Raw genomic sequence first — 26547 nt, forward strand, 5'->3', positions numbered from 1 at the left:
AGCAGTGTTTAAATCGCCAAGATCGGTGATTGGTCACGGCCGCTAATTAAATGTGGCGCCCAAATCGGTGATTGGTCAGGGGCAGCGTCCGCAACCAATCAGCAGAGCGGTGTTTAAATATGGCGCCAAGATCACTGATTGGTCGCGCTCTCCGCCCGATCAGCGAATCGTATTGGTGAGGACCGGGGAGCGGATTCGTATTGGTGAGGACCGGGGAGCGCCGCTGCCTGTGCGGCTACTTCCGCTGCGAGAAGCCGGGAGATGAGCGACTGCTCGCAGCAACAGTATCCCGACCCGCAGCGCTGCTCCCCGGTCCTCCCTTCCGCATGGAGGTCAGCGGCGCCCACGGTCGAGGTCCTTCTGCTGCTACCGGCCAGGAGATGAGCGCCTCGCGCCAGTCATCTCCCGGCTGCATCTCCGTCCCGCAGATGAGCCGCTAACGGCCGCCATCTTTTTTCAGAAATCCCGCGGCGCTGATTGGCCGCTGCCGGACCAATGAGCGACGCGGGATTTCCAGGACAGACAGCAGACAAACGGGATAAGACGATTATATATATATAGACTAGATGGTGGCCCGATTCTAACGCATCGGATATTCTAAAATATGTATGCGGCCGACCGGGCGCAATCAGCAGAGCGGTATTTAAATTTGGCGTCAAAATCGCTGATTGGTCGAGGCCGGCAACCGCGACCAATTAGCAAAGTGGTGTTAAAATTTGGCGCCTATATCGCAGATTGGTCACGGCCGGCGGTCGCGACTAATCAGCAGAGCGGGGTTTAAATTTGTCGCCAATAATGCTGTTTATTCGTGACCGGTAACTGCGACTAATCAGCAGAGCGGGGTTTAAATTTGGCGCCAATACTGCTCATTGGTCGCGGCCGGCGACCGTGACCAATCAGCAGAGCGGTGTTTCAAAGAGGCACCAAAATCGCTGATTGGTCGCGGCCGGCCACCGCAACCAATCAGCAGAGCGTTGTTTAATTTTGGCGCCAATCTCGCTGATTGGTAGCGGTCGCCGGCGGCCTCGACCAATCAGCACAGCGGCGTTTAAATTTGCCGCCCATCTTGCTCATTGGTCGCGGTGGCCGGCCGCGATTAATCAGCAGAGCGGCGTTTAAATTTTCCGCCCATCTCGCTGATTGGTCGCGGCCGGCCACCACGACCAATCAGCGTCGTATTAGTGTGGGCCCGGGAGCGGCGCTGCTTGTGCGGCTCCGTATTAGCGAGGACCGGGGAGCGGCGCTGCCTGTGTGGCTCCTTCTGCTGCGAGAAGCTGGGATATGAGCGGCTGATCGCAGCAGAAGCATCCCGACCGGCGGCGCCGCTCCCCGGTCCTCCGTTCACACTTGCTCTCGGGAGATCAGCGGGCCAAGCCGCTGATCTTCCGACGTTAGCCGCATGGAGGTCAGCGGCGCCAGTCGGGGTAGTTGTGCTGCTAGCGCCGCTCATCTCCCCGCTGCATCGCCGCTGACCTCCGTCCGGCAGATGAGCCGCTAACGGCCGCCATCTTTTTTCAGAAATCCCGCGGCGCTGATTGGCCGCTGCCGTACCAATGAGCGACGCGGGGTTTCCAGGACAGACAGACAGACGGGATAAGACGATTATATATATAGATACACTGTGTGCAGAATTATTAGGCAAATGAGTATTTTGATCACATGATACTTTTTCTACATGTCGTCCTACTCCAAGCTGCATAGTCTTGAGAGCCAACTACCAATTAAGTAAATCTGGTGATGTGCATCTCTGTAATGAGGAGGGGTGCTGACTAATGACATCAACACCCTATATAAGGTTTGCTTAATTATTAGGCAACTTCCTTTCCTTTGGCAAAATGTGTCAGAAGAGAGGTTTGACGGGTTCTGAAAAGTCCAAAATTGTGAGATGTCTTGCAGAGGGATGCAGCAGTCTTGAAATTTCCAAACTTTTGAAGTGTGATCACCGAACAATCAAGCGTTTCATGGCAAATAGCCAACAGGGTCGCAAGAAGCGTGTTGGCCGAAAAAGGCGCAAAACAACTGTCCATGAATTAAGGAAAATGAAGCGTGAAGCTGCCAAGATGCCATTCTCCACCAGTTTTGCCATATTTCAGAGCTGCAACGTTACTGGAGTATCAAAAAGCACAAGGTGTGCGATACTCAGAAACATGGCCAAGGTAAGGAAGGCTGAAAAACGACCACCTCTGAACAAGAAACATAAGATAAAACGTCAAGAATGGGTCAAGAAATATCTTAAGACTGATTTTTCAAAGGTTTTATGGACTGATGAAATGAAAGTGATTCTTTATGGGCCAGATGGATGGGCCAGAGGCTGGATCAGTAAAGGGCAGAGAGCTCCACTCCGACTCAGACGCCAGCAAGGTGGAGGTGGGGTACTGGTATCCGCTGGTATCATCAAAGATGAACTTGTGGGACCTTTTCGGGTTGAGGATGGAGTGAAGCTCAATTCCCAGACCTACTGCCAGTTTCTGGAAGACAACTTCTTCAAGCAGTGGTACAGGAAGAAGTCGGTATCGTTCAAGAAAAACATGATTTTCATGCAGGACTATGCTCTATCACATGCATCCAACTACTCCACAGCGTGGCTGGCCAGTAAAGGTCTAACAGAAGAAAAAATAATGACATGGCCCCCTTGTTCACCTGATCTGAACCCCATAGAGAACCTGTGGTCCATCATAAAATGTGAGATCTACAGGGAGGGAAAACAGTACACCTCTCGGAACAGTGTCTGGGAGGCTGTGGTGACTGCTGCACGCAATGTTGATCGAAAACAGATCAAGCAACTGACAAAATCTATGGATGGAGGCTGTTGAGTGTCATCATAAAGAAAGGTGGCTATATTCATCACTAATTTTTTTGGTTTTTGTTTTTGCACGTCAGAAATGTTTATTTCTAAATTTTGTGCACTGATATTGGTTTACCTGGTGAAAATAAACAAGTGAGATGGGATTATATTTGGTTTTTATTAAGTTGCCTAATAATCCTGCACAGTAATAGTCACCTGCACAAACAGATATCCTCCTAAGATAGCCAAATCTAAAAAAAAAACACTCCAACTTCCAAAAATATTAAGCTTGGATATTTGAGTCTTTTGGGTTTATTGAAAACATAGTTGTTGATCAAAAATAAAAATAATCCTCTAAAATACAACTTGCCTAATAATTCTGCACATAGTGTAACTATTATACGCCTAAGTGCTAATTCACACAATGGTGTGAACAAGTTACCATGACTATATAGTGAAGTATGGAATTAAATGCATATTTTTGCTTCCCCATCCATCTGCATCATAATATAGGGGCAGAGATCCTGATTCCAATGATGTGTCACTTACTGGGCTGCTTGCTGTTATTTTGATAAAATCACAGTTTTCTCTGCTACAGATCTAGCAGTTCTCTGAATGCTGAGCTCTGTGTAACTCCGCCCACATCCCTGATAGGCAGTGTTCTACCCATGTACACACAAAGCGGCCAATCAGTGGTGGGGGCGTGACCGGACTACCACCAGCAGGTTTACTAGTCCTCTACTGATAATTTCCTGCTGATAAAACACTGATTTTATCAAAACTACAGCAAGCAGCCACGTAAATGACACATCTCTGCAATCAGGGTCTCCGTCTCTACATTATGCTGATCTCAGATAAGGTGGCAAAAACCTGATGACAGATTCCCTTTAATACGGCCTAGTACTGACATACATGATACATAAAACGTTATTACAAAGGAATTGGATAGCAATATTAGGAAGATGCTTGTCACGGGGTTACAGCGACAGTGTGGAGCCAGAAGGCCACTGTGTTGGATGGCTCCTAGTCCAGCTCCGAGAAGAAGCACTTCTCCGTCATTTAAATGTTTATTTTCTTCTGGCAGAACAGGGGTTAAACGGCCATGTTGGAATTCCCTGTGTTCACAGCTGAGCTCGGTAAGCCACTCCTTTTCCCTTTATAATTTGGGCTCTGATACTAATCCTAGTCAGAGCTAGCTCTTGCTGCATGGCTAACGGAGGGAGAGGAGTTCTTATGAGGAGAGTTGGAGCAGTAATCAGTGACTGTTGTTTGGTTTGCATGCGTGATTATCCCTTAACCTTTTCTACTTTGGTTTATTCCTTTACCTTCACACCCTGGTGCTTTCCTTTGTTATATGTGAATATTTTGTGTACCTGGAGTTTTTTTGTTTACCCTTGTCTGTTTTGCTCTGTTCGTCAGGTTAGTGTACTATTGTGCACAGTAGTGCCCCTCTTCCCCTGTGGGGAAGATGAACAGACGGAGGGCTTATTCAGGAGTTAGGGCGAGGGCAGAGGCCCCGGCATCCTCACCTTCAGAGGTATCCTGGGGAATAGGGTGAGCTAGGGCGCCCCCTAGCGTTAGGGACAAAGTAGGTGCCCCTGGTCTGAGATCTTTCGACAGCTGTGTCGTGACAACGCTGCATTAAACTTTTGAACAAGCTTAAAGTGAGTCTGTAACCCCCAAAATACCTTTTAGACTAACCATACAATGATATAGGAGACCACCCCTATAAAAATTATACTGGCACTATACCTGATACTGGTCCAGTAAATAGGAAAATAACTTTTAATCCATAGGTAAATGAGGGGCTTTGGTGGCCATGAGCTGGATGCACTGTTACACCCCCTCAATTTGCATCTGGGGGACTGCTCTAGTTTAAGATATACAGCGCTCACTCCTAGAGTGAACGCTGCCCTGTGTGTGCACATGCGCACTGTTCCTGGATGTGTCGGCCACGCACGCACATAATCGCTGTGTGCATTCTCATTCCTGGGTCTTCTCTTGTACATACACCAAGAAGTGCAGCGAGCGGCGTCCGCAGAGGGCCAGGTGAAAGCCAAGGCACAGGAAAGCCTTTAAAGCAGACTGGTTGTCTCCAAACCACACCAGGGACAGCACAGTGGAATAATGAAATGCAATAATTCTCTGTCATCTCCATTAAAGTCCGAAGTCAAAACGATCCACAGATATCTTTATGATAGGGATATACTGTATATATAGCACCAGGATCTTCAGCCTTGAGACACCGCAGAAATTGAATTGATATATCATAGTCATGTTTTTTGTGTCTAGGATGGTAAAAATACGCTTGGAAATATGGAGGATCCTATAGGGAAATATGGTATAACTTAGATTTGGGTCCTGAAACCTTCTTTCCTTGCATATAATTTGCCATCCTCCTCTCTCCTGACCAGGATGAGGAGTCTGGATTGGACCCTGTAAAAGATCTGATCCACAGACACACAGTGTCAGACCCAGAAGAATCAACGAGAATTATAGATCTAATTTCGACGTTGTCCTTGCCGCAGAAAATGTATCACGGATCAAATCAGTAAGAGCTTTTTGATTTCTCCCTTTTATTTTTGTACTGTTTTGCCTTGTGTGTATATCTCTTTGTTGTTTCACCTTTTTGTATTTTGTAAGCATTATATGTTTTATATATTAATTCTAAAATTGTATACGTTTGTTCCTTGCTGCTCTCAACGTACCCACAACCTTGAAGAGGGAAAGTATAGCTTGGTTGTGTTACCTTGTGTATGCCAGAGTGTTAGAAGTGTACCTGTTTGGAGCTGGGTGTGCGGGTGTACTAGTTTGTTACCCAGGGTAGATATCTCGCTGGCCTAACTAAACGACGAGTGGTGGCAACAAAAAATATAGTTTTTTTACATACATAGTTTTTAAGGTTGAAGGAAGACTAAGTCCATCTAGTTCAACCCATAGCCTAACATGTTGATCCAGAGGAAGGCAAAAAAAACCCATGTGGCAAACACTAAGCTCCACATTGGGGAAAAAAATTCCTTCCCGACTCCATACGACAATCAGACTAGTTCCCTGGATCGACGCCCTATCAAGGAATCTAGTATTTATAACCTGTAATATTATACTATTCAAGAAAGGCATCCAGGCCCTTCTTAAATTTTAACAGTGAATCCCTCATTACAACATCATTCGGCAGAGAGTTCCATAGTCTCACTGCTCTTACAGTAAAGAATCCGCGTCTGTGATTATGATTAAACCTTCTTTCCTCCAGACGTAGAAGATGCCCCCTTGTCCCCGTCTCAGGCCTCAGAGTAAAAAGATCAGTAGAAAGGTCTTTGTACTGTCCCCTCATATACTTGTACATAGTAATAAGATCACCCCTAAGCCTTCTATTTTCCACAGTAAATAACCCCAAGTGTAATAACCTGTCTTGGTATTGCAGACCCCCCAGTCCTCTAATAACCTTGGTCGCTCTTCTCTGCACCCGCTCTAGTTCAGCTATGTCTTTCTTATACACCGGAGACCAGAACTGTACACAGTATTCTAAGTGTGGTCGCACTAATGACTTGTATAGAGGTAAAATTATCTTCTCCTCATCAGCATCTATGCCTCTTTTAATGCATCCCATTATTTTATTTGCCTTTGCAGCAGCTGCCTGACACTGGCCACCAAACGTGAGCTTGTCGTCCACCAATACACCCAGGTCTTTTTCAGTTACAGTTTTGCCCAGTGTTTTACAATTAAGCATATAATTATACATTTTATTTCCTCGGCCCAAATGCATTACCTTACATTTATCCCCATTAAAGCTCATTTGCCATTTATCAGCCCAAGCTTCTAGTTTACATAGATCCTCCTGTAATATAAAATTGTCCTCCTCTGTATTGATTACCCTGCAGAGTTTAGTGTCATCTGAAAATATTGAAATACTAGTCTGTATGCCCCCTACAAGGTCATTAATAAATATGTTAAAAAGAAGGGGGCCCAATACTGACCCCTGTGGTACCCCACTGTTACCTGAGACCCAGTCTGAGTGTTTTCCATTAATAACCACCCTTTGTTTCCTATCACTGAGCCAATTCTTAACCCACATACATATATTTTCCCCTATCCCCATTGTTCTCATGTTATGTATCAACCTTTTGTGTGGAACCGTATCAAAAGCTTTTATGGCGCTGAGTCACTTCTCACAGACAAGCTGTAAATCGGCGAAGTCAAGGAGTCCGAGGTCAAGAGCCGGGGAACTCAAGGAGTTCGAGGTCAAGACTTAGGAGGGTACATCATGGCGTAGTCAGGTCACGGTCTGGGGTCAGAATTCCAAGGTCAGAGAGCGTCAAGGCAAAAGGGGTAATACAAACAGGTAGTCAAAAGGCAAATCCAAGGTCCAGCAACAAAGATCAGAATATCACATACTACTAAAGATAGCCGAGTCTGCAGATAAATATGTAATTTGTGTGGCCAGCTTGTAGAGATGGGGGGGCCGTGACCGGGCCGCAGCTCCGCTGTACCTGTAATATGGCAGGCAAGACAGAATTTGAGGTCTGCAACGCAAATAGTTGAGCTTTGAAAAGAAAAGATTTTCTATATAATTTAAGAGCAATTAACTTCAATTTTACACGTTTATTTATTAATACAATTAAATTAGTGCAAAATTAAATTTATGTAATTAATTTAAGCTGTTGTTCAGTTCCGATCCCGAATAATCAGCTGTTTGCTGCTACACAATGTCCAGAGCTGGAAGATCACACTGTAGCAGCAGTGCTGGAGTATTACAGCTCAGCTGATGTTCACTTCAATTGGAGACCCCTGGACAACCTCTTTAATCCAGCGCAAAACGGTGTAAGATTCCCTCGCTGGAAAACTTATGGTGGAACTCTAAACATCTATTTTTCCTTGTCTAGGTTATCCCTCCAAAACCGGTAGCTCAAGGCAGTTGACAGTAACAACCAAGCAACAGTGGGGGCCATCAGGGAGGCGGCCGTCCTATTAATGGGGCACCAGGCGACGATCGTAGCAGCTGCGGATCCGGTCATCAGAACACTTTGGAAAAATGCCTGTAATAAAAATTATACAATATGTAAGCACCACACCGTGCACAAACTACTGAAAGTGACCTGACATTACAACCAGCAATATGAAAGTGTTTGAGGTTTGTCCCCATAAGTCGGCCATAGTATACACTCCACCCAAAGCTGCACAATGCACTATGAGCAGTCTGCAGATACAACGCATGCTGCAATGCTCTGCGTGTCCTGACTCCTTTCTTTCTATCATAGCTGCGATGCTCTGCGTGTCCTGACTCCTTTCTATCATAGCTGAGATGCTCTGCGTGTCCTGACTCCTTTCTATCATAGCTGAGATGCTCTGCGTGTCCTGACTCCTTTCTATTATAGCTGCAATGCTCAGTGTGTCCTGACTCCTTTCTATCGTAGCTGCGATACTCTGTGTCCTCACTCCATTCTATCATAGCTGCGATGTTCTGTGTGTCCTGTCTCCTTTCTATCATAGCTGCGATGCTCTGCGTGTCCACACTCCTTTCTATCATAGCTGCGATGCTCTGCGTGTCCGCACTCCTTTGTATCATAGCTGCTATGTTCTGTGTGTCCTGACTCCTTTCTATCATAGCTGCGATGCTCTGCGTGTCCGCACTCCTTTCTATCATAGCTGCGATGTTCTGTGTGTCCTGACTCCTTTCTGTTATAGCTGCAATGCTCTGCATGTAACTCATACTCCTAAAGTGTCTATCCCAGTGATCGGATGCCATCTAAAAGGAACTGCACTCTAAATGTCAGAGCTGAATTTTAAATTACCAATTTGATTTTGTGGGCACCAAAAAAAACTTGACTCCATGTCCAGTTCAGAGCCAGATGAGTGGCGTACACCCCAAGAGGCACCACAGCGTCTTTAGTAAATCCTCCCAACTCTTTCCAAATCAAATAAGATCCGTATCTGAAAAAAGATAAAACAATCAAAATCATAAGAATGTTCAGAATAAAAAAGTTATGAAAAGTCTTCATTCTTAAAGGAACATTCTGAGCATAATTCGCTATAAAAAAAAATTCTTTTGACTATACATACAGAAAAAAAAAGAGAAACTATTTTCTCACTAGTCACTAGGCCTCATACTAGACTCACCCTGCCTGTTCTGTACAAAAGACTTTTCAGCAGTCTCATTATCATCTTATTCAAAAGAACAATGAGAGGCAACACCTCTATATACAGTAGATAACACAGGATCCACCATTCACAATAGGTGATATCACAGCTCACCTCCTCCCTGTACAATGACTGATAACACCTCTATATACAGTAGATAACACAGGATCCACCATTCACAATAGGTGATATCACAGCTCACCTCCTCCCTGTACAATGACTGATAACTCCTCTATATACAGTAGATAACACAGGATCCACCATTCACAATAGGAGATATCACAGCTCACCTCCTCCCTGTACAATGACTTATAACTCCTCTATATACAGTAGATAACACAGGATCCACCACTCACAATAGGTGATGTCACAGCTCACCTCCTCCCCCTCAGTACAGATAACACTTCTCTGTGCAGTGTAGCAGTTTTCCCTGGATGTCCTTTTAAGCCTTTCCTCATATACCTCTAGATCCCAAACCGGTTCCTCAGCACACTCACCCCATGGATGTATTCAAAGTGGTCCATACTGGTAGAAACACCCAGTTTGGGGGGCACCAGCTTGGTTTCTGCAGTGTTGAGAACCAGGTTTTGATTTGTTGTTCGGATCCAACCCGTAGAATGGCGCTCCCTACTGATGGAAAAATGGTAAACCCAAGAGCGGGAAGCCAGGAGGGCGTCATGGTTGGTAAGAATCCTGAATAAAACATCAAAGCATAAATAGAATATATAGAAATTAACAAACTTGTGAGAAAGTTGTGACCTCGATCTTGCACAGGAAATGGCATAAATAGCAATTCCTTAATTGACTTCATTATGGGATCTTTACTGTTTCAACCAGTTGGTGCAGTGAGAAAAAAATAAAATAAAATTAATTAACTTTACTGGATGTGAGATCGGATTAATAGGCAGAAAGATAAATGATGGAAACCATCAGCAAGCAGCAATTTATAAACAGTCATTTTACCTTGTTATATATGGCTTGTACACTTACATCCTATAGCGGCCTAATAATGGGGTATTATCGTCTCAGTGTACTAGAATTACTAGATTCACAATAGTACTAGAATGCCAGGAGGAATAACAGAGGAACGTATAGAGTAGTTCAGAAAAAGGGACAGATCCTTTTTAATTGATTTCTAGTCTGTCTGTGGCTTTGTATGATCAGCGCAATAATCTCTTGCAGCATCTGTGTAGAGCTGGTCAATGGTTGTGTCCCTCTTTATGTTCCCCATACAGTAATAATGTCCCTCTTTGTGCCCCCATCTATATATATATATATAATCGTCTTATCCCGTCTGTCTGTCTGTCTTTCTGTCTGTCTGTCCTGGAAACCCTGAGTCGCTCATTGGTCCGGCAGCGGCCAATCAGCGCCGCGGGATTTCTGAAAAAAGATGGCGGCAGTTAGCGGCTCATCTGCCGGACGGAGGTCAGCGGCGATGCAGCGGGGAGATGAGCGGCGCTAGCAGCACAACTACCCCGACCGGCGCCGCTGACCTCCATGCGGCTAACGTCGGAAGATCAGCGGCTTGGCCCGCTGATCTCCCGACAGCAAGTGTGAACGGAGGACCGGGGAGCGGCGCCGCCGGTCGGGATGCTTCTGCTGCAAGCAGCCGCTCATCTCCCGGCTTCTCGCAGCAGAAGGAGCCGCACAGGCAGCGCCGATCCCCGGTCCTTGCTAATACGGAGCAGCACAAGCAGCGGCGCTCCCGGGCCCACACTAATACGACGCTGATTGGTCACGGTGGCCGGCCGCGACCAATCAGCGAGATGGGCGCCATATTTAAACACCGCTCTGCTCATTGGTCGCGGTTACCGGTCACGAATAACCAGCATTATTGGCGACAAATTTAAACACCGCTCTGCTGATTAGTCGCGACCGCCGGCCTCGACCAATCAGCGATTTTGGCGCCAAATTTAAATATCGGCCCGGTTGGCCGCATACCTATTCTAGAATACCCGATGCGTTAGAATCGGGCCACCATCTAGTATATATATATATAATCGTCTTATCCCGTCGGTCTGTCTGTCTGTCTGTCCAGGAAATCCTGCGTCGCTCATTGGTCCGGCAGCGGCCAATCAGCTCCGCGGGATTTCTGAAAAAAGATGGCGGCCGTTAGCGGCTCATCTGCGGGACGGAGCTCAGCGGCGATGCAGCTGGGAGATGACCGGCGCGAGGCGCTCATCTCCCGACCGCCGGTGAAGCTTACCTCCATGCGGCTAGGGTGTCAAGGGAGGACCGGGGAGCGGCGCTGCGGGTCGGGATACTTCTGCTGCAAGCGCCCACTCATGTCCCGGGTTCTCGCAGCTGAATTAGCCGCACAGGCAGCGGCGCTCACATCCATGCGGCTAAGGTGTGAAGGAGGGAGCGGCGCTGTGGGTCGGGATACTTCTGCTGCGAGCAGTCGCTCATCTCCCGGCTTCTCGCAGCGGAAGTAGCCGCACAGGCAGCGACGCTCCCCGGTCCTCACCAATACGATTCGCTGATTGGTCGCGGTCTCCGCACCCGACCAATCAGTGATCTTGCCGCCAAATTTAAACACCGCTGTGCTGATTGGTCGCGACCACTCAGCGATATGGGCGCCAAATTTAAACACCGCTTCGCTGATTGGTCACGGTTACCGGTCACGAATAATCAGCATTATTGGCGCCACATTTAAACACCGCTCTGCTGATTGGTCGCGTCTGGCGTCCGCGACCAATCAGTGAGATTGGTGCCAAATTTAAACAACGCTGTGCTGATTGGTCACGGCCGGTGGTTGCGACTAATCAGCGATATTGGCGCCAAATTTAAACACCGCTTCGCTGATTGGTCGCGGTTACTGGTCACGAATAATCAGCATTATTGGCGCCACATTTAAACACCGCTCTGCTGAGTGCGCCCGGTCGGCCGCATACATATTCTAAAATACCCGATCCGATAGAATCGGGCCACCATCTAGTACATTAATAATGTCCCAGTTTGTATCCCGCCATACAGTAATAATGTCCATCTTTGTGTCCCCCCATACAGTAATAATGTCCCTCTTTGTGCCCCCCATACAGTAATAATGTCTCTTTATGTCCTCTCTAACCGCACATTTAGCGTCTCCCACTCCCACGCTACCTCCTCATCCCGCCCCTCTCCGTTGGAGTCCCTCAAGGCTCTGTCCTAGGACCCCTAATCTTCTCCATCTATACTCTTGGTCTGGGACAGCTCATAAAGTCCCATGGCTTCCAGTTCCATCTGTACGCTGATGACACCCAGATCTACCTCTCTGGCCCAGGCGTCACCTCTCTGCTGTCCAGAATCCCAGCATGTCTATCAGCCATATCCTCCTTCTTCTCCTCCCGCTACCTCAAGCTCAATGTGGACAAAACTGAACTCATCATCTTTCCCCCATCTTGCGTATCTTCCCCACCTGATCTTTCTATCACAATAAATGACATCACTCTTTCCGCTGTACCGACAATCCGCTGCCTCGGAGTAACCCTTGACTCCGCCCTGTCCTTCAAACCGCACATCCAAGCTCTCGCCACCTCCTGTCACCTCCAGCTCAAAAATATTTCCAGAATACATCCTTTCCTCAATCTACTAATCTGCTTGTGCATGCCCTCATCATCTCCTGCCTCGACTACTGCAACATCGTCCTCTGTGGCCTACCTGCTAACACTCGCACTTCTCCAGTAAATCCTTTACTCTGCTGTATGACTCGTTCACCTCTCACCTTGCTACTCCTCTGCTACCCCCCTTTGCAAATCTCTTCACTGGCTCCCAATTACCCAGCGCATCCAGTTCAAACTACTAACACTGACCTACAAAGCCATCCATAACCTCTCTCCACCGTACATCTCTGAACTAATCTCCCGATGTATTCCCTCATGTAATCTCCGGTCCTCCCAAGACCTCCTTCTCTCTTCCACACTTATTCTTTCCTTACCCAATCGCCTCCAAGATGTCTCCCGAATATCCCCCATTTTATGGAATTCTGTGCCTCAACACGTCCGATTATCCACCACATCCAAATCCTTCAGACGGAACCTGAAAACCCATCTCTTGAAGAAAGCTACAGCCTACATTGACCACGCTGCCTCCTCAACACCGGAGCTACTACAACCCCTCAACCTACTGTCTCCTTCCCCATTCCCGTAGGATGTAAGCCCGCAAGGGCAGGGTCCTCTTCCCTCGGTACCAGTCTATCATTGTTAGTTTGTTTACTGTAAGTGATATCTGTATTTGGTATGTAACCCCTTCCTATGTACAGCACCATGGAATCAATGGTGCTACATAAATAAAAAACAACAAAAATGTCCCACATCTATATATATAATGGTCTTATCCCGTCTGTCTGTCTGTCTGTCTGTCTAGGAAATCCAGCGTCGCTCATTGGTCCGGCAGCGGCCAATCAGCGCCGTGGGATTTCTGAAAAAAGATGGCGGCCGTTAGCGGCTCATCTGTGGGACGGAGCTCTGCGGCGATGTAGCCGGGAGATGAGCGCCGCGAGGCGCTCATCTCCCGGCCGGTAGCAGCGGAAGGACCGCTGGGGTCGGGATACTTCTGCTGCGAGAACCCGCTCATGTCCCGGGTTCTCGCAGCGGAAGTATCCGCACAGGCAGCGCCGCTGACATCCATGCGGCTAGGGTGTGAAGGGAGGACCGGGGAGCGGCGCTGACATACATTTGGTCACGGACTCTATTTAAATTTGCCGCACAAATCGGTGATTGGTCGTGGTCTTGGCCCGCAACCAATCACGGATCTTGCCGCAAAAGTTAAACACTACTGTGATGATTGGTTGCGGACGCTGCCCGCGACCAATCACTGATTTGGGCGCCACATTCAAATATCGGCCGCGACCAATCACCAATCTTGGCTCCACATTTAAACACCGCTGTGCGGATTGGTCGCGGACGCTATTTAAATGTGGCGCCAAAATCGGTGATTAGTCGCGGCCAGCGTCGGCGACCAATCAGCGATTTTGAACAAAAATGTCACGACGTTTGTAACACCATGCAGATACTGTGGGGACATCAGCGGCTACGGTGTGAAGGGAGGACCGGGGAGCGGCGCTGCGGGTCCTGATACTTCTGCTGCCAGCACCCGCTCATGTCCCGGCTTCTCGGAGCGGAAGTATCCGCACAGGCAGTGGCGCTGACATACATGCTGAAGGGAGGACCGGGGAGCGGCGCTGCGGGTCGGGATACTTCTGCTGCGAGCAGTCGCTCATGTCCCGGCTTCTCGGAGCGGAAATAGCCGCACAGGCAGCCGCACCCCGGTCCTCACCAATACGATACGCTGATTGGTCGCGCCCTCCTGACGCTACCAATCAGAGATTTTAACGCTGAATTCAAACACACTGTCCGCTGCTTAGTAACACGGCGCGCAAGATTTAAAACCCGCTTCTATGATTGGTCGCGGGCGCCGCCCGCGACCAATCACAGATTTCCGTGCCAAATTTAAAGACGCTCTCCGGCCAATTACCGCAACATTTCAAATATCTACGACACCTTCGGGAGATGGCACGGCTAACTCCGCCCATGTGGTCATGTGACTCACAAAATGCTCATAACGTACTGAGCAGGTTTTCTCAGTCACACTGTGCGAGGGACTTCAGTCACACTGTGCGAGGGACTTCAGTCACACTGTGCGAGGGACTTCAGTCACACTGTGCGAGGGACTTCAGTCACACTGTGCGAGGGACTTCAGTCACACTGTGCGAGGGACTTCAGTCACACTGTGCGAGGGACTTCAGTCACACTGTGCGAGGGACTTCAGTCACACTGTGCGAGGGACTTCAGTCACACTGTGCGAGGGACTTCAGTCAGGTTTACTGAACACGTTCTGCCAGTGACAGCGCGTTGAAGAGATACTTCTTTACATTTCCTGTTTTATAATGGGTCGTAAGCGAAAATACGCCACAGAGGAAGACCGAAAAGCAGCAGAAGCAGCAAGAAAACGACAACGTCGAGAGCAACAGACACCACAACACACTGCCGCCAGACAAGCCCAGGATGCAGAAGCTCACAAAAAACGCCGGGAACAGGAGACACCGCAACACACTGCCGCCAGACAAGCCCAGCATGCCGAATCTCACCAAAAACGCCGGGAACAGGAGACACCGCAACACACTGCCGCCAGACAAGCCCAGGATGCGGAATCTCACCAAAAACGCAGGGAACAGGAGACACCGCAACACACTGCCGTCAGACAAGCCAAGGATGCAGAATATCGCAAGAAACGACGGGAGCAGGAGACACCGCAACACACTGCCGCCAGACAAGCCCAGGATGCGGAATCTCACCAAAAACGCCGGGAACAAGAGACACCACAATACACTGCCAGCAGACAAGCCCAGGATGCGGAAGCTCACAGAAAAATTCGGAAGCAGGAGACAACACCACACACTGCCGCCAGACAAGCACAGGATGCGGAAGCTCACAGAAAAATTCGGCAACAGGAGACACAACGACACACTGCCAGCAGACAAGCCCAGGATGCGGAATGTCACAGACAACTTTGGGAACAAGAGACACCACAACACACTGCCGCCAGACAAGCCCAGGATGCGGAATCTCAACAAAAACGCCGGGAACAAGAGACACCACAACACACTGTCGCCAGACAAGCCAAGGATGCAGAATCTCAGACGTCGGAAACAGGAGACACCACAAGACACTGTCGCCAGACAAGCACAGGATGCGGAATCTCACAGACAACGTCGGGAACGGGAAACACCGCAACACACTGCGGATAGACAGGAACACGATGCGGAATCCCATAGACAATGTCGTCTGAATGAATCTCCAGAATCCAGGACAAACCGAGAACAAGACGATCGACAAATTTATCAAAAACGAATGCTCTACCAACTAAGGCAAACCCAGCAGAACATTCAACAACTTGCACGTTACGTAACAGACAATGAAACTATCATTATTCAGCACTACTGTGGGAAGATGAATGTAGTTTGTTCAAAATGCGAATCTATGAATTTTATCGAGGAAAAACCATCTGACAATCAGTTTACTCAATGCTGCCAAAAAGGAAAAGTGATGCTACCAAGATGTCACTACTCAGATCTGTTTGAGCAGTTGATGAAAGGAACGCATGAACACAGTAGAAATTTTATGGAAAATATCAGAAGTATCAACAGTTCTCATGCGTTTGCTTCATTTGGTGCCAACATTGCACCGCCCCCTGGATTCGGACCATATTGTTTTAAAATTCATGGCCAGATCTACCACCGCACTGGAACACTTCACCCAGAACTAGGACAACCACCAACATTTGCACAATTATACATCTTTGATCCAAATGAGGCTACAGAACAAAGGATGAACCGAAAAGAAAATGAAAAGTGTAATGCAGAACTGATGAACCTAATTGCCGTACATTTACAAACAAACAATCAGCCCATTTGCTGCCGCATATCGCATGCTAAAAGACGTTGAATCTGAGGAGGAACAGAGAGCTATACAAAATGGGACGGAAATGCCTTCTATTATCATGGCCATTAAACAAGAAAGTCAACAAGATCCCCGATGTTACAACAAACCACGTGTAAGTGAGGTCGCAGTTGTTTTTCAAAACGATGATGGAGAGCCTCCTTTTCAAAGAGATATATTAGTCCATCTTAAGCCAGACAAAAACAACCCTTTCGTTCCTAAAACACAACGGATTAGCATTTTGCACAGCAACCTTGATGCTCTTCTGTATCCGCTATTCTTTCCAAGCGGTGATCAAGGGTGGCATGAAAACCTACACCAGCAAGGAACTTCAAGAAGAATTACACAACTACAGTACTACAGTTTTCTTCTGTCTGTGCGAAATTACTTCAATCCTATTTTAAACGGTGGGAAACTGACGCAACAGTACTTAGTAGACGCATACGTTAAAATTGAAGCAAATCGGCTCAATTTCATACGAAGGAACCAAAAACAACTTTAAAGTTGAAGACTACTGCGTTCTTCAAGAACATTTGCAAAAACAATCCATTCAAAAAGGAATTCCAATTGGAAAAACAGTAATTCTTCTGTCGTCCTTTGAAGGTAGCCCCCGCAACATGCAACAGCGTTATCAAGATGCAATGGCAATAGTAACAAAGTATGGAAGACCTGACATTTTTTTAACAATGACCTGTAATCCTAAATGGCCGGAAATTACAGAAAATCTACAACCCTGGCAGCAAGTTGAACACAGGCCAGACCTTGTTGCACGCGTATTTCGACTAAAACTCAGCAGCCTTTTTGAAGACATCAAAAAAGGCCTTTTTGGAACAGTCGTAGCAATGGTACACGTCATAAAGTTTCAGAAACGAGGTCTCCCACATGCGCATATACTAATTATTTACCAAATCAACAGCAGCTTTATTTCTTTGAAAATGCTCAAGTCGAAGATGTCTCCAAAAATTTAAGCACAACGTCAACATTAATGGAATGGTTTTTGCTGAACCAACGTGACGAAAACGCAAGGCAGTATTTGTATCGAGAGATTCCAGAGCATTACGTTTGGAATAAAACTTGGAAGCCAAGACAACGAGGACTTAGCAGAATAATTGGACGCATGTATACTGTTAGTGTCAAGGATCAAGAAAAATATTGCCTTCGGCTGTTACTACTGCATGTCAAAGGAGCTAGAAGTTACGAAGATTTGAAAACAGTTAACGGAGTATTGCACGATACATTTAAAGCTGCAGCTTTGGCTTTAGGATTTCTATTGGATGATACTATGTGGACACTTACTGTAGAAGATGCAGTTACCCTACATATGCCTAAGAAACTTCGTGAATTGTTTGCCTATATTTGTGTCTTTGGACCGCCTACAAATCCGGCTCAACTTTGAACAAATTTCAAAGAAGATATAATTGAAGATTACTGCTTACGTCTTCACAACAAAAGTGGAAATTGTCACAATTGCGAATCTTATGCCATGCAAGATGTCCAAAATATCCTACTACTGCATGGAAAAACGTTTTCAGACTTTAATTTGCCACAGCCTGCAAGTCAAGTTGCACAAATTCAAGAGTATGATGAAGCTTATGAATTATTGTTGGCAACAGAGAAGAAAAACTCCTTAAATCAAGAACAACGGATTGCATATGACACTATTGTGAGCGCTGTAGAAAACCAAGCCGATCCAACGCCAAATGTTTCTTTATTGACGGTCCTGGAGGCAGCGGTAAAACATACCTCTATGAAGTTTTAATGCATCACGTTAGAGGGTTAGGAAAAGTTGTATTGCCATCGGCTACAACAGGTATTGCAGCAAACCTTTTAAGAGGAGGTCGCACTATGCATTCAGTCTTTGGGATACCAGTTCCGGTCAATGAAATCTCCGTTTCCAGAATCAAACAAGACACATTTGCAGGAAAACAGTTGAACAGTGCAAATCTTTTGATACTTGATGCGTGCACCATGGCACCCAAATATGCTTTGAGCTTAATTGACAGACTTCTGCGTGAAGTTATGACTACAAATATTGCTGAAAAAAATGAAATTCCTTTTGGAGGTAAAGTTTTTGTCCTTGGCGGAGATTTTAGGCAATGCCTTCCAGTTGTACCAAATGGAACAAGAACAAATATTATCGAGTCAACCTTAAAAATGTCAGACCTTTGGAAAGAGTTTAATAAACTACAACTAATTAACAGCATGCGATCTTCTGACCCAGAGTACAGCAACTGGCTTCTTAAACTTGGTAATGGTGAACTTAGCAATGAATATAACCTTGGAGAAGACATTATTGAAATACCAGAAGACATGTTGTGCACTGACTGCATCGTAAGTGATGTTTTTGGACAACGCGTTGAAATAGATGTAAACGACCAAAGCAGTGTTGAGAGAGCCTCTTCCTATGCAATTCTCTGTCCCAAGAATGATGACGTAGCTCTGCTAAATTCCCGTGTAATGGATAGAATGCCTGGAGAGTATAAATTATACAAAAGTGATGATTCGGTGGATGTCGACAATGAAGATGAACGAGAGCATTATCCAGTTGAATTTTTAAATAGTGTTACGCCATCAGGAATGCCATCCCACAGACTACAACTTAAAGTTGGAGCAATCGTAATGTTGCTGCGGAATCTAAATACAAGAAATGGTCTATGTAATGGAACTCGCCTTATTGTTACTGGACTCCATTCCCACATAATTCAAGCAACAGTGATCACTGGATCTGCAAAAGGAGACGAAGTGTTCATTCCATGCATTGATTTATGTCCTTCAGACACCGGTCTTCCATTTAGGCTTCGACGTCGACAGTTTCCAGTAAAACCAGCGTTTGCCATGACAATAAACAAGTCACAAGGTCAAACTCTACACCGTGTTGGCATATATTTACCGGAGCCCGTTTTTGGTCATGGACAACTCTATGTTGCATTTTCAAGAGTTAAAATGAGATCCAATGTCAAGGTGCAAGTTTTGGATACCCATTTACAAGGAAAGTTGCTTCCAGATAGTCCAAAAGTATTCACCAAAAATGTCGTGTACAAAAATATTTTAGGTTGATATTGTTAAGAAATATATTCTAGGGTCGTACTTCTTTTGTCCGATGATTTATTGTAAAATATTGTTACATATTCATGGAATAGTTTATATATTTTGATCATCTGTTTAATAATTTTGTTCAGTTGTATTAAGTTCTATAACCAATAATAGTTAATAAAGTATTATTTTGTGTATTCAGTGTATTATTGTTAAATCTTCATAGCGGCATCTGCAGCATGTGCTACTAAAGTGAATGCAGATTTGTGCCTCTCCTGCACTTAGTCCCGGCGTGGAAAGCAGCGAATCTACAGACAGCAGCTAATCACAGCAGTATCTGAAAGCGCGTGCTGCGCCTCCGATCCTGCGAGGAGCTGCTGAAAACAGGACAGACAGCGCTGGAGCAGAGAAAGGAAACAAGGGAGGATTAGGGTTTAGTTTTTCAACTGTGCTGTGGAGATGGGGGAATGAGTAGGTCATACAAAACCAGGATAAGGGGGCCATACAAGCTAAGATGAGGAAGGCGTACAATCCAAAATAAGTCAGCCATACAAACCAGGATTAGAGGAATGACGGAGCCATACAAACCACATTGACAGACCGCGCTGTGGATGCTGGATGTGACACGATGGGGGATAACCCCGCCCAGAGCCCGTCATTCACTGTGGTGCACGGAACAGCAGACCCCCGGCTGCAACCGCAAATAGTCGTGATGTAAACGGAAGCAAGATCCGGCTGCAGGCGGGAGAATTACGTGCTGGCTGTGCGTCGTCACCGATGTTGTCACAAGCAGGATTGACAACATGACGTAATGACAAAATTCATTAGGGGCCCCGGGGGGATACATTGTGAAGTTAATTAAAAGTAGTGCACAACCCATTTAAACACTGCTTCACTGCTTAGTCACGCCCGGTCAGCCGCATGCATATTCTAGATTATCCGATGCATTAGAATCGGGCCACCATCTAGTCTATCTATATAATTGTCTTATCCCGTCTATCTGTCTGTCTGTCTGTCCTGGAAATCCCGGGTCGCTGATTGGTCCGGCCGCGGCCAATCAGCGACGCGGCATTTCAGAAAAACATGGCGGCCATTAGTGGCTCATGTGAGGCACGGAGGTCAGCGGCGATGCAGCCGGGAGATGCAGCCGGCTGCTCGCAGCATAAGTCCCCCGACCGCAGGCGCCGCTGACCTACATGCGGCTATCGTCGGAAGATCAGCGGCTTATCTCCCAAGGACAAGTGTGACGCCCCTCCCCTCCTCTCCTTTCCCCTCCCCTCTCTTCTCCTCCCATCCCTCCCCCCGCTCGTTCAGGACCCCGGCGTCATACTTACCCCTCCTCTCCTCTCCCCTCCCCTCCCATCTCCTCTCCTCCCGTCCCTCCCCCCGCTCGATCAGGACCCCGGCACCCGGCATCATACTTACCCCTCCCCTCCCCTCTCCTCCCATCGCTCCCCCCGCTCGATCAGGACCCCGGCACCCGGCGTCATACTTACCCCTCCCCGTGCCTGCGCATCAGCTCCTGTGTCTTCCGCTGATGCTCTGTGACGTTTCAGGTCAGAGGGCGCGGTGACATCTTTACACCGCGCTCTCTCCTGACCAATCACAGCGCATAGCGTGAAGATGCCGGCTACGCTGGAGTCCATCGAAGCAGTGAGGTGAGTATTGGATTTTTTTTTTTTTTGTATGGGGCCATAGGGGCATTATATGGGGGGGGAGAGGTGACATCCTGCATGGGGCATTATATGGGGGGAGAGGTGACATCCTGCATGGGGCATTATATGGGGGGAGAGGTGACATCCTGCATGGGGCATTATATGGGGGGAGAGGTGACATCCTACATGGGGCATTATATGGGGGAGAGGTGACATCCTACATGGGGCATTATATGGGGGGAGAGGTGACATCCCACATGGGGCATTATATGGGGGGAGAGGTGACATCCCGCATGGGGCATTATATGGGGGGAGAGGTGACATCCCGCATGGGGCATTATATGGGGGGAGAGGTGACATCCCGCATGGGGCATTATATGGAGGAGAGGTGACATCCTACATGGGGCATTATATGGGGGGAGAGGTGACATCCTGCATGGGGTATTATATGGAGGAGAGGTAACATCCTGCATGGGGCATTATATGGGGGGAGAGGTGACATCCTACATCGGGCATTATATAGGGGGAGAGGTGACATCCTGCATGGGGTATTATATGGGGGGAGAGGTGACATCCTACATGGGGCATTATATGGGGGAGAGGTGACATCCTGCATGGGGCATTATATGGGGGGAGAGGTGACATCCTACATGGGGCATTATATGGGGGAGAGGTGACATCCTACATGGGGCATTATATGGGGGGAGAGGTGACATCCTGCATGGGGCATGATATGGGGGAGAGGTGACATCCTGCATGGGGCATTATATGGGGGGAGAGGTGACATCCTGCATGGGGCATTATATGGGGGAGAGGTGACATCCTACATGGGGCATTATATGGGGGAGAGGTGACATCCTTAATGGGCCATTATATGGGGGGAGAGGTGACATCCTACATGGGGCATTATATGGGGGGAGAGGTGACATCCTACATGGGGCATTATATGGGGGGAGAGGTGACATCCTGCATGGGTTATTATATAGGGGGGATGTGACAGCCTGCATGGGGCATTATATGGGGGGAGAGGTGACATCCTTCATGGGTTATTATATAGGGGGGATGTGACAGCCTGCATGGGGCATTATATGGGGGGAGAGGTGACATCCTGCATGGGGCATTATATGGGGGGAGAGGTGACATCCTACAAGGGGCATTATATGGGGGGAGAGATGACATCCTGCATGGGGCATTATATGGGGGAGAGGTGATATCCTGCATGGGCCATTATATGGGGGGAGAGGTGACATCCTACATGGGGCATTATATGGGGGAGAGGTGACATCCTGCATGGGGTATTATATAGGGGGGACGTGACATCCTGCATGGGGCACTATAGTGGGATGTGACTTCCTGCATGGGGCATTATATAGGGGGGATGTGACATCCTGCATGGGGCATTATATACGGGGGATGTGACATCCTGCATGGGGTATTATATATGGGGGATGTGACTTCCTGCATGGGGCATTATAAAGGAGGGTCGGGAGACATATGCTAGAATACCCGATGCTTTAGAATCGGGCCACCATCTAGTCTATATATATATAATCGTCTTATCCCGTCTGTCTGTCTGTCCAGGAAATCCCGCATCGCTGATTGGCCCGGCCACGACCAATCAGCGACGCGGGATTTCAGAAAAAGATGGCGGCCGTTAGCGGCTCATCTGCCGGACGGAGGTCAGCAGGGATACAGCAGGGAGATGACCGGCGCTAGCCGCTCATCTCCCCGCTGCTGGCAGCACAAGTACCCCGACAGGCGGCGCCGCTCACCTCCATGCGGCTAACGTCGGGAGATCAGCGGCTTGGCCCGCCGATCTCCGGAGGGCAAGTGTGAACAGAGGACCGGGGAGCGACGCCGCCGGTCGGGATGCTTCTGCTGCGAGCAGCAGCTCATCTCCCGGCTTCTCGCAGCGGAAGTAGCCGCTCCCCGGTCCTCACTAATACGACGCTGATTGGTCGCGGTCGACGCCCGCGACCAATCAGCGATATGGGCGGCAAATTTAAACGCCGCTCTGCTGATTGGCGCCAGATTTAAACAACGCTCTGCTGATTGGTCGCGGCCGCCAGCCGCAACAAATCAGCGAGATTGGCGCCAAATTTCAACAACGCTCTGCTGATTGGTCGTGGCCACCAGCCGCGACCAATTGGCGAGACTAGCGCCAGATTTAAACAAAGCTCTGCTAATTGCGCCCGGTCGGCCGCATAGATATTCTAGAATACCCGATGCGTTAGAATCGGGCCACCATCTAGTACAGTAATAACGTCCCTCTTTGTGCCAGCCCATACAGCAGTAATGTCCCTCTTTGTGCCCGCCCATACAGTAATGTCCCTCTTTGTCCCGCCCATACAGTAATAATGCCCTTTTTTGTGGCCCCCCATACAGTAATAATGTCCCTCTTTGTGCCCCCCATACAGTAATAATGCCCTTTTTTGTGTCCCCTCATCTATATATATATAATCGTCTTATCCCGTCTGTCTGTCTGTCCGTCTGTCTTTCTGTCTGTCCAGGAAATCCCGCGTCGCTCATTGGTCCGGCAGCGGCCAATCAGCGCCGCGGGATTTCTGAAAAAAGATGGCGGCCGTTAGCGGCTCATCTGCGGGACGGAGCTGAGTGGCGATGCAGCCGGGAGATCAGCGGCGCGAAGCGCTCATCTCCCGGCCGGTAGCAGCGGAAGGACCGCCGGCGTCGCTGACCTCCATGCGGCAGAGAGGACCGGGGAGCGGCGCTGCGGGTCAGGATACTTCTGCTGCGAGCGCCCGCTCATGTCCCGGGTTCTCGCAGCGGAAGTACCCGCACAGGCAGCGGCGCTCCCTGGTGCTCACCAAGACGATTCGATGATTGGTCGCGGTCTTTGGACCCGACCAATCACTGATCTTAGCGCAAAAGTTAAACACCGCTGTGCTGATTGGTTGCGGGCAGCCTCCGCGACCAATCACCGATTTGGGCGCCACATTTAAATATCGGCCGCGACCAATCAGCACAGCGGTGTTTAAATGTGGAGCCAAGATCAGTGATTGGTCGCGGCCGATATTTAAATTTGGCGCCCAAATCGGTGATTGGTTGCGGGCAGCGCCAGCGACCAATCAGCGATTTTTAACACAAATGTCCGGACCTTTGTAACACCATGCGGATACTGTGGGGACATCAGCGGCTAGGGTGTGAAGGGAGGACCAGGGAGTGGCGCTGCGGGTCGGGATACTTCTGCTGCGAGCAGTCGCTCATCTACCGGCTTCTCGCAGCGGAAGTATCCGCACAGGCAGCCGCTCCCCGGTCCTCACTAATACGATTCCGCTCCCCGCTCCTCATCAATACGATTCGCTGATTGGTCGCGCTCTCTGCACGCGACCAATCAACGATTTGGCCGCCACATTTAAATAGCGGCCGTGACCAATCACTAATTTTGACGCCACATTTAAACACTGCTGTGCTAATTGGTCGCGGACGCCAGCCGCGACCAGCTAGCTTGGCGCCAAATTTAAACAACGCTCTGCTGGCCGGCTGCGACCAATGAGCGAGATGGGCGGCAAATTTAAACGCCGCTCTGCTGATTGGTCGCGGCCGCCGGCGACCAATCAGCGAGATTGGCGCCAAATGTAAACACCGCTGTGCTGATTGGTCGCGGCCGCCAGCGACCGCTGGCAATCAGCGATTTTGGCGCCAAATTTAAACACCGCTCTGCTCATTGGTCCCGGCCGCTGGCCGGCCGAGACCAATCAGCGAGATTGCCGCCAGATTTAAACAACGCTCTGCTGATTGGTCCCGGCCGCCGGCCGGCCGAGACCAATCAGCGAGATTGCCGCCAGATTTAAACAACGCTCTGCTGATTGGTCGATTTTATTGCCAAATTTAAACAAGCTCTCCGGTCCTCACTAACACAGTTCGCTGATTGTTCGCGGCCGCCACCCGTGACCAATCACCGATCTTGCCGTCAAGTTTAAACACCGTTTTGCTGATTGCGCCCGGTCGGTCGCATGCATATTCTAGAATACCCGATGCATTAGAATCGGGCCACCATCTAGTACAGTAATAATGTCCCTCTTTGTTTCCCCCCATACAGTAATAATGTCCCTCTCTGTGTTCCCCAATACAGTAATAATGTCCCTCTGTGTCCCCCATACAGTAATAATGTCCCTCTTTGTGTCCCCCAATACAGTAATAATGTCCTTTTTTGTCCCCCCCCATACAGTAATAATGTCCCTCTTGTGCCCACCTCCCCCCTACAGTATAAACATGCACCTTTTCTGGCCCCATATAGTTGTAACATTCCTCTTTGAAGCCCTGTAAAATAAGATCATGCACCTTTGTCGCCCCAATAAGGCCTCTGATTTGGGCAATCAGCTGCTCAATAGGTAACGTGGGGCAAGGAGGCAATGGCCCCCCGGCTCCGCAGAAGTTTCCCGGCGGTCTGCACGGAGATCCCTGTAGGGATCTTCTACCACCGACTTCTAAAGGATTGCACCGAGCTGTGTGCAATCTAATGAGCTACTGCAAAACTTCTTTATGGAGTCCGGACCTCAATGAGACAACACAGAAAATGCAAAAAGTAAATGCCCCCCCCTGCACTTACTTCACTATAAAAGCAGCAGAGCTATTTCCTCTGATCTAAGCCCCGGCACCACCCACTCACTGTTGTGCAACTTCCACTATGGGAGGGGGAAGGGCGTGCACGTGAAATCCAAAGTCTGAAGCAGTGATTCCATATATGCCCCCTCCTTTTCTTGTAGGGATCATACACATTAATGTTAAAATTCTACAATCATTACGTTTTAGGACCCATTATACTCCGAGCTGATTAGAATTTTTAAGAAACAGCGCCACCCTGACTACAGGTTATGTATGGTATTGCAACTCCGCTCCATTCACTTTAATGAGTTGCAATACCAGTCACAACCTATGGTCTAGGGTGGCGCTGTTTCCGTAAAAAAAAAAAAAAAATCAAAAGAATAAGCATCAGCAGACATAATAATGGAACTCTGAAATAAAGCAGCCATGTTTTTCTAATCCCGGATAACCCCTTTAAGCAGGGGTTTGAGTTTGTCATGTGCCATCTGTGCGGCTGCATTTTCGCTGTGGTTTTACCAGGATTACGAATATGAATGGTTTTTGCAGTAACTTTGGAAAACTGCAGCATAGCTACTTCGTGATCTGCAATATATTGCACGTGACCACTGCAGCCAATCACTGACCTCATCCGTATATCGACACGTAACATATTTAGGTTTTGGTAACATCACATTCATGACTTATGCGCATCAAATACGCGTTTTTGTGCCTCCGACCCCCATATAATGTGTATATAACTTTTTTTTAAATCATTGTATACATTAGCATAATCTCATACACTAGTCAATATTTTTTTCTTTTTGTTTGTGATATAAAACTGATATATACCAGACAGGCACAGCATAAAAGTACACCTTTTGTGCATAGATATTTGTCAGTGACTACGCTCTAAACCTACTTTACATGCGTGATGTGAACATAGTTTAATTGTGGTAGCCAGATGTGTCACCACTAG

General features: G+C 48.0%; 1 protein-coding gene across 1 annotated transcript; it reads right to left on the bottom strand.

The window, feature by feature from the left end:
• Nucleotides 1–7364: 7364 nt before the first annotated feature.
• On the bottom strand, nt 7365–25737 carry LOC141164602 (translocator protein-like). Its single transcript, XM_073650025.1, has 4 exons — nt 25597–25737; nt 9418–9613; nt 8575–8713; nt 7365–7818 (listed from the first exon to the last, which is right to left on the bottom strand). The coding sequence occupies exons 2-4, from the start codon at nt 9597–9599 to the stop codon at nt 7648–7650; spliced, it is 492 nt and encodes a 163-aa protein (XP_073506126.1). The 5' UTR covers nt 9600–9613; nt 25597–25737; the 3' UTR covers nt 7365–7647.
• Between the last annotated feature and the right edge of the window lie 810 nt (nt 25738–26547).

The sequence above is a fragment of the Phyllobates terribilis genome, unplaced genomic scaffold, assembly GCF_046119375.1.
Source record: "Phyllobates terribilis strain yellow unplaced genomic scaffold, ASM4611937v1 Scaffold_10__3_contigs__length_209671492, whole genome shotgun sequence".
In the NCBI taxonomy this organism is placed as follows: Eukaryota; Metazoa; Chordata; class Amphibia; order Anura; family Dendrobatidae; genus Phyllobates; species Phyllobates terribilis.

What these genes read in the sequence shown, in the direction of transcription:
- LOC141164602 (XM_073650025.1), bottom strand. Translation starts at nt 9,599, where the DNA reads ATGACGCCCTCCTGGCTTCCCGCTCTTGGGTTTACCATTTTTCCATCA. An exon ending in ACTTTGAATACATCCATGGG is followed by an intron (nt 8,714 to 9,417) that starts GTGAGTGTGCTG and finishes ATCTTTTTTCAG; the next exon opens with ATACGGATCTTATTTGATTT. An exon ending in GTGCCCACAAAATCAAATTG is followed by an intron (nt 7,819 to 8,574) that starts GTAATTTAAAAT and finishes TTTTTATTACAG; the next exon opens with GCATTTTTCCAAAGTGTTCT.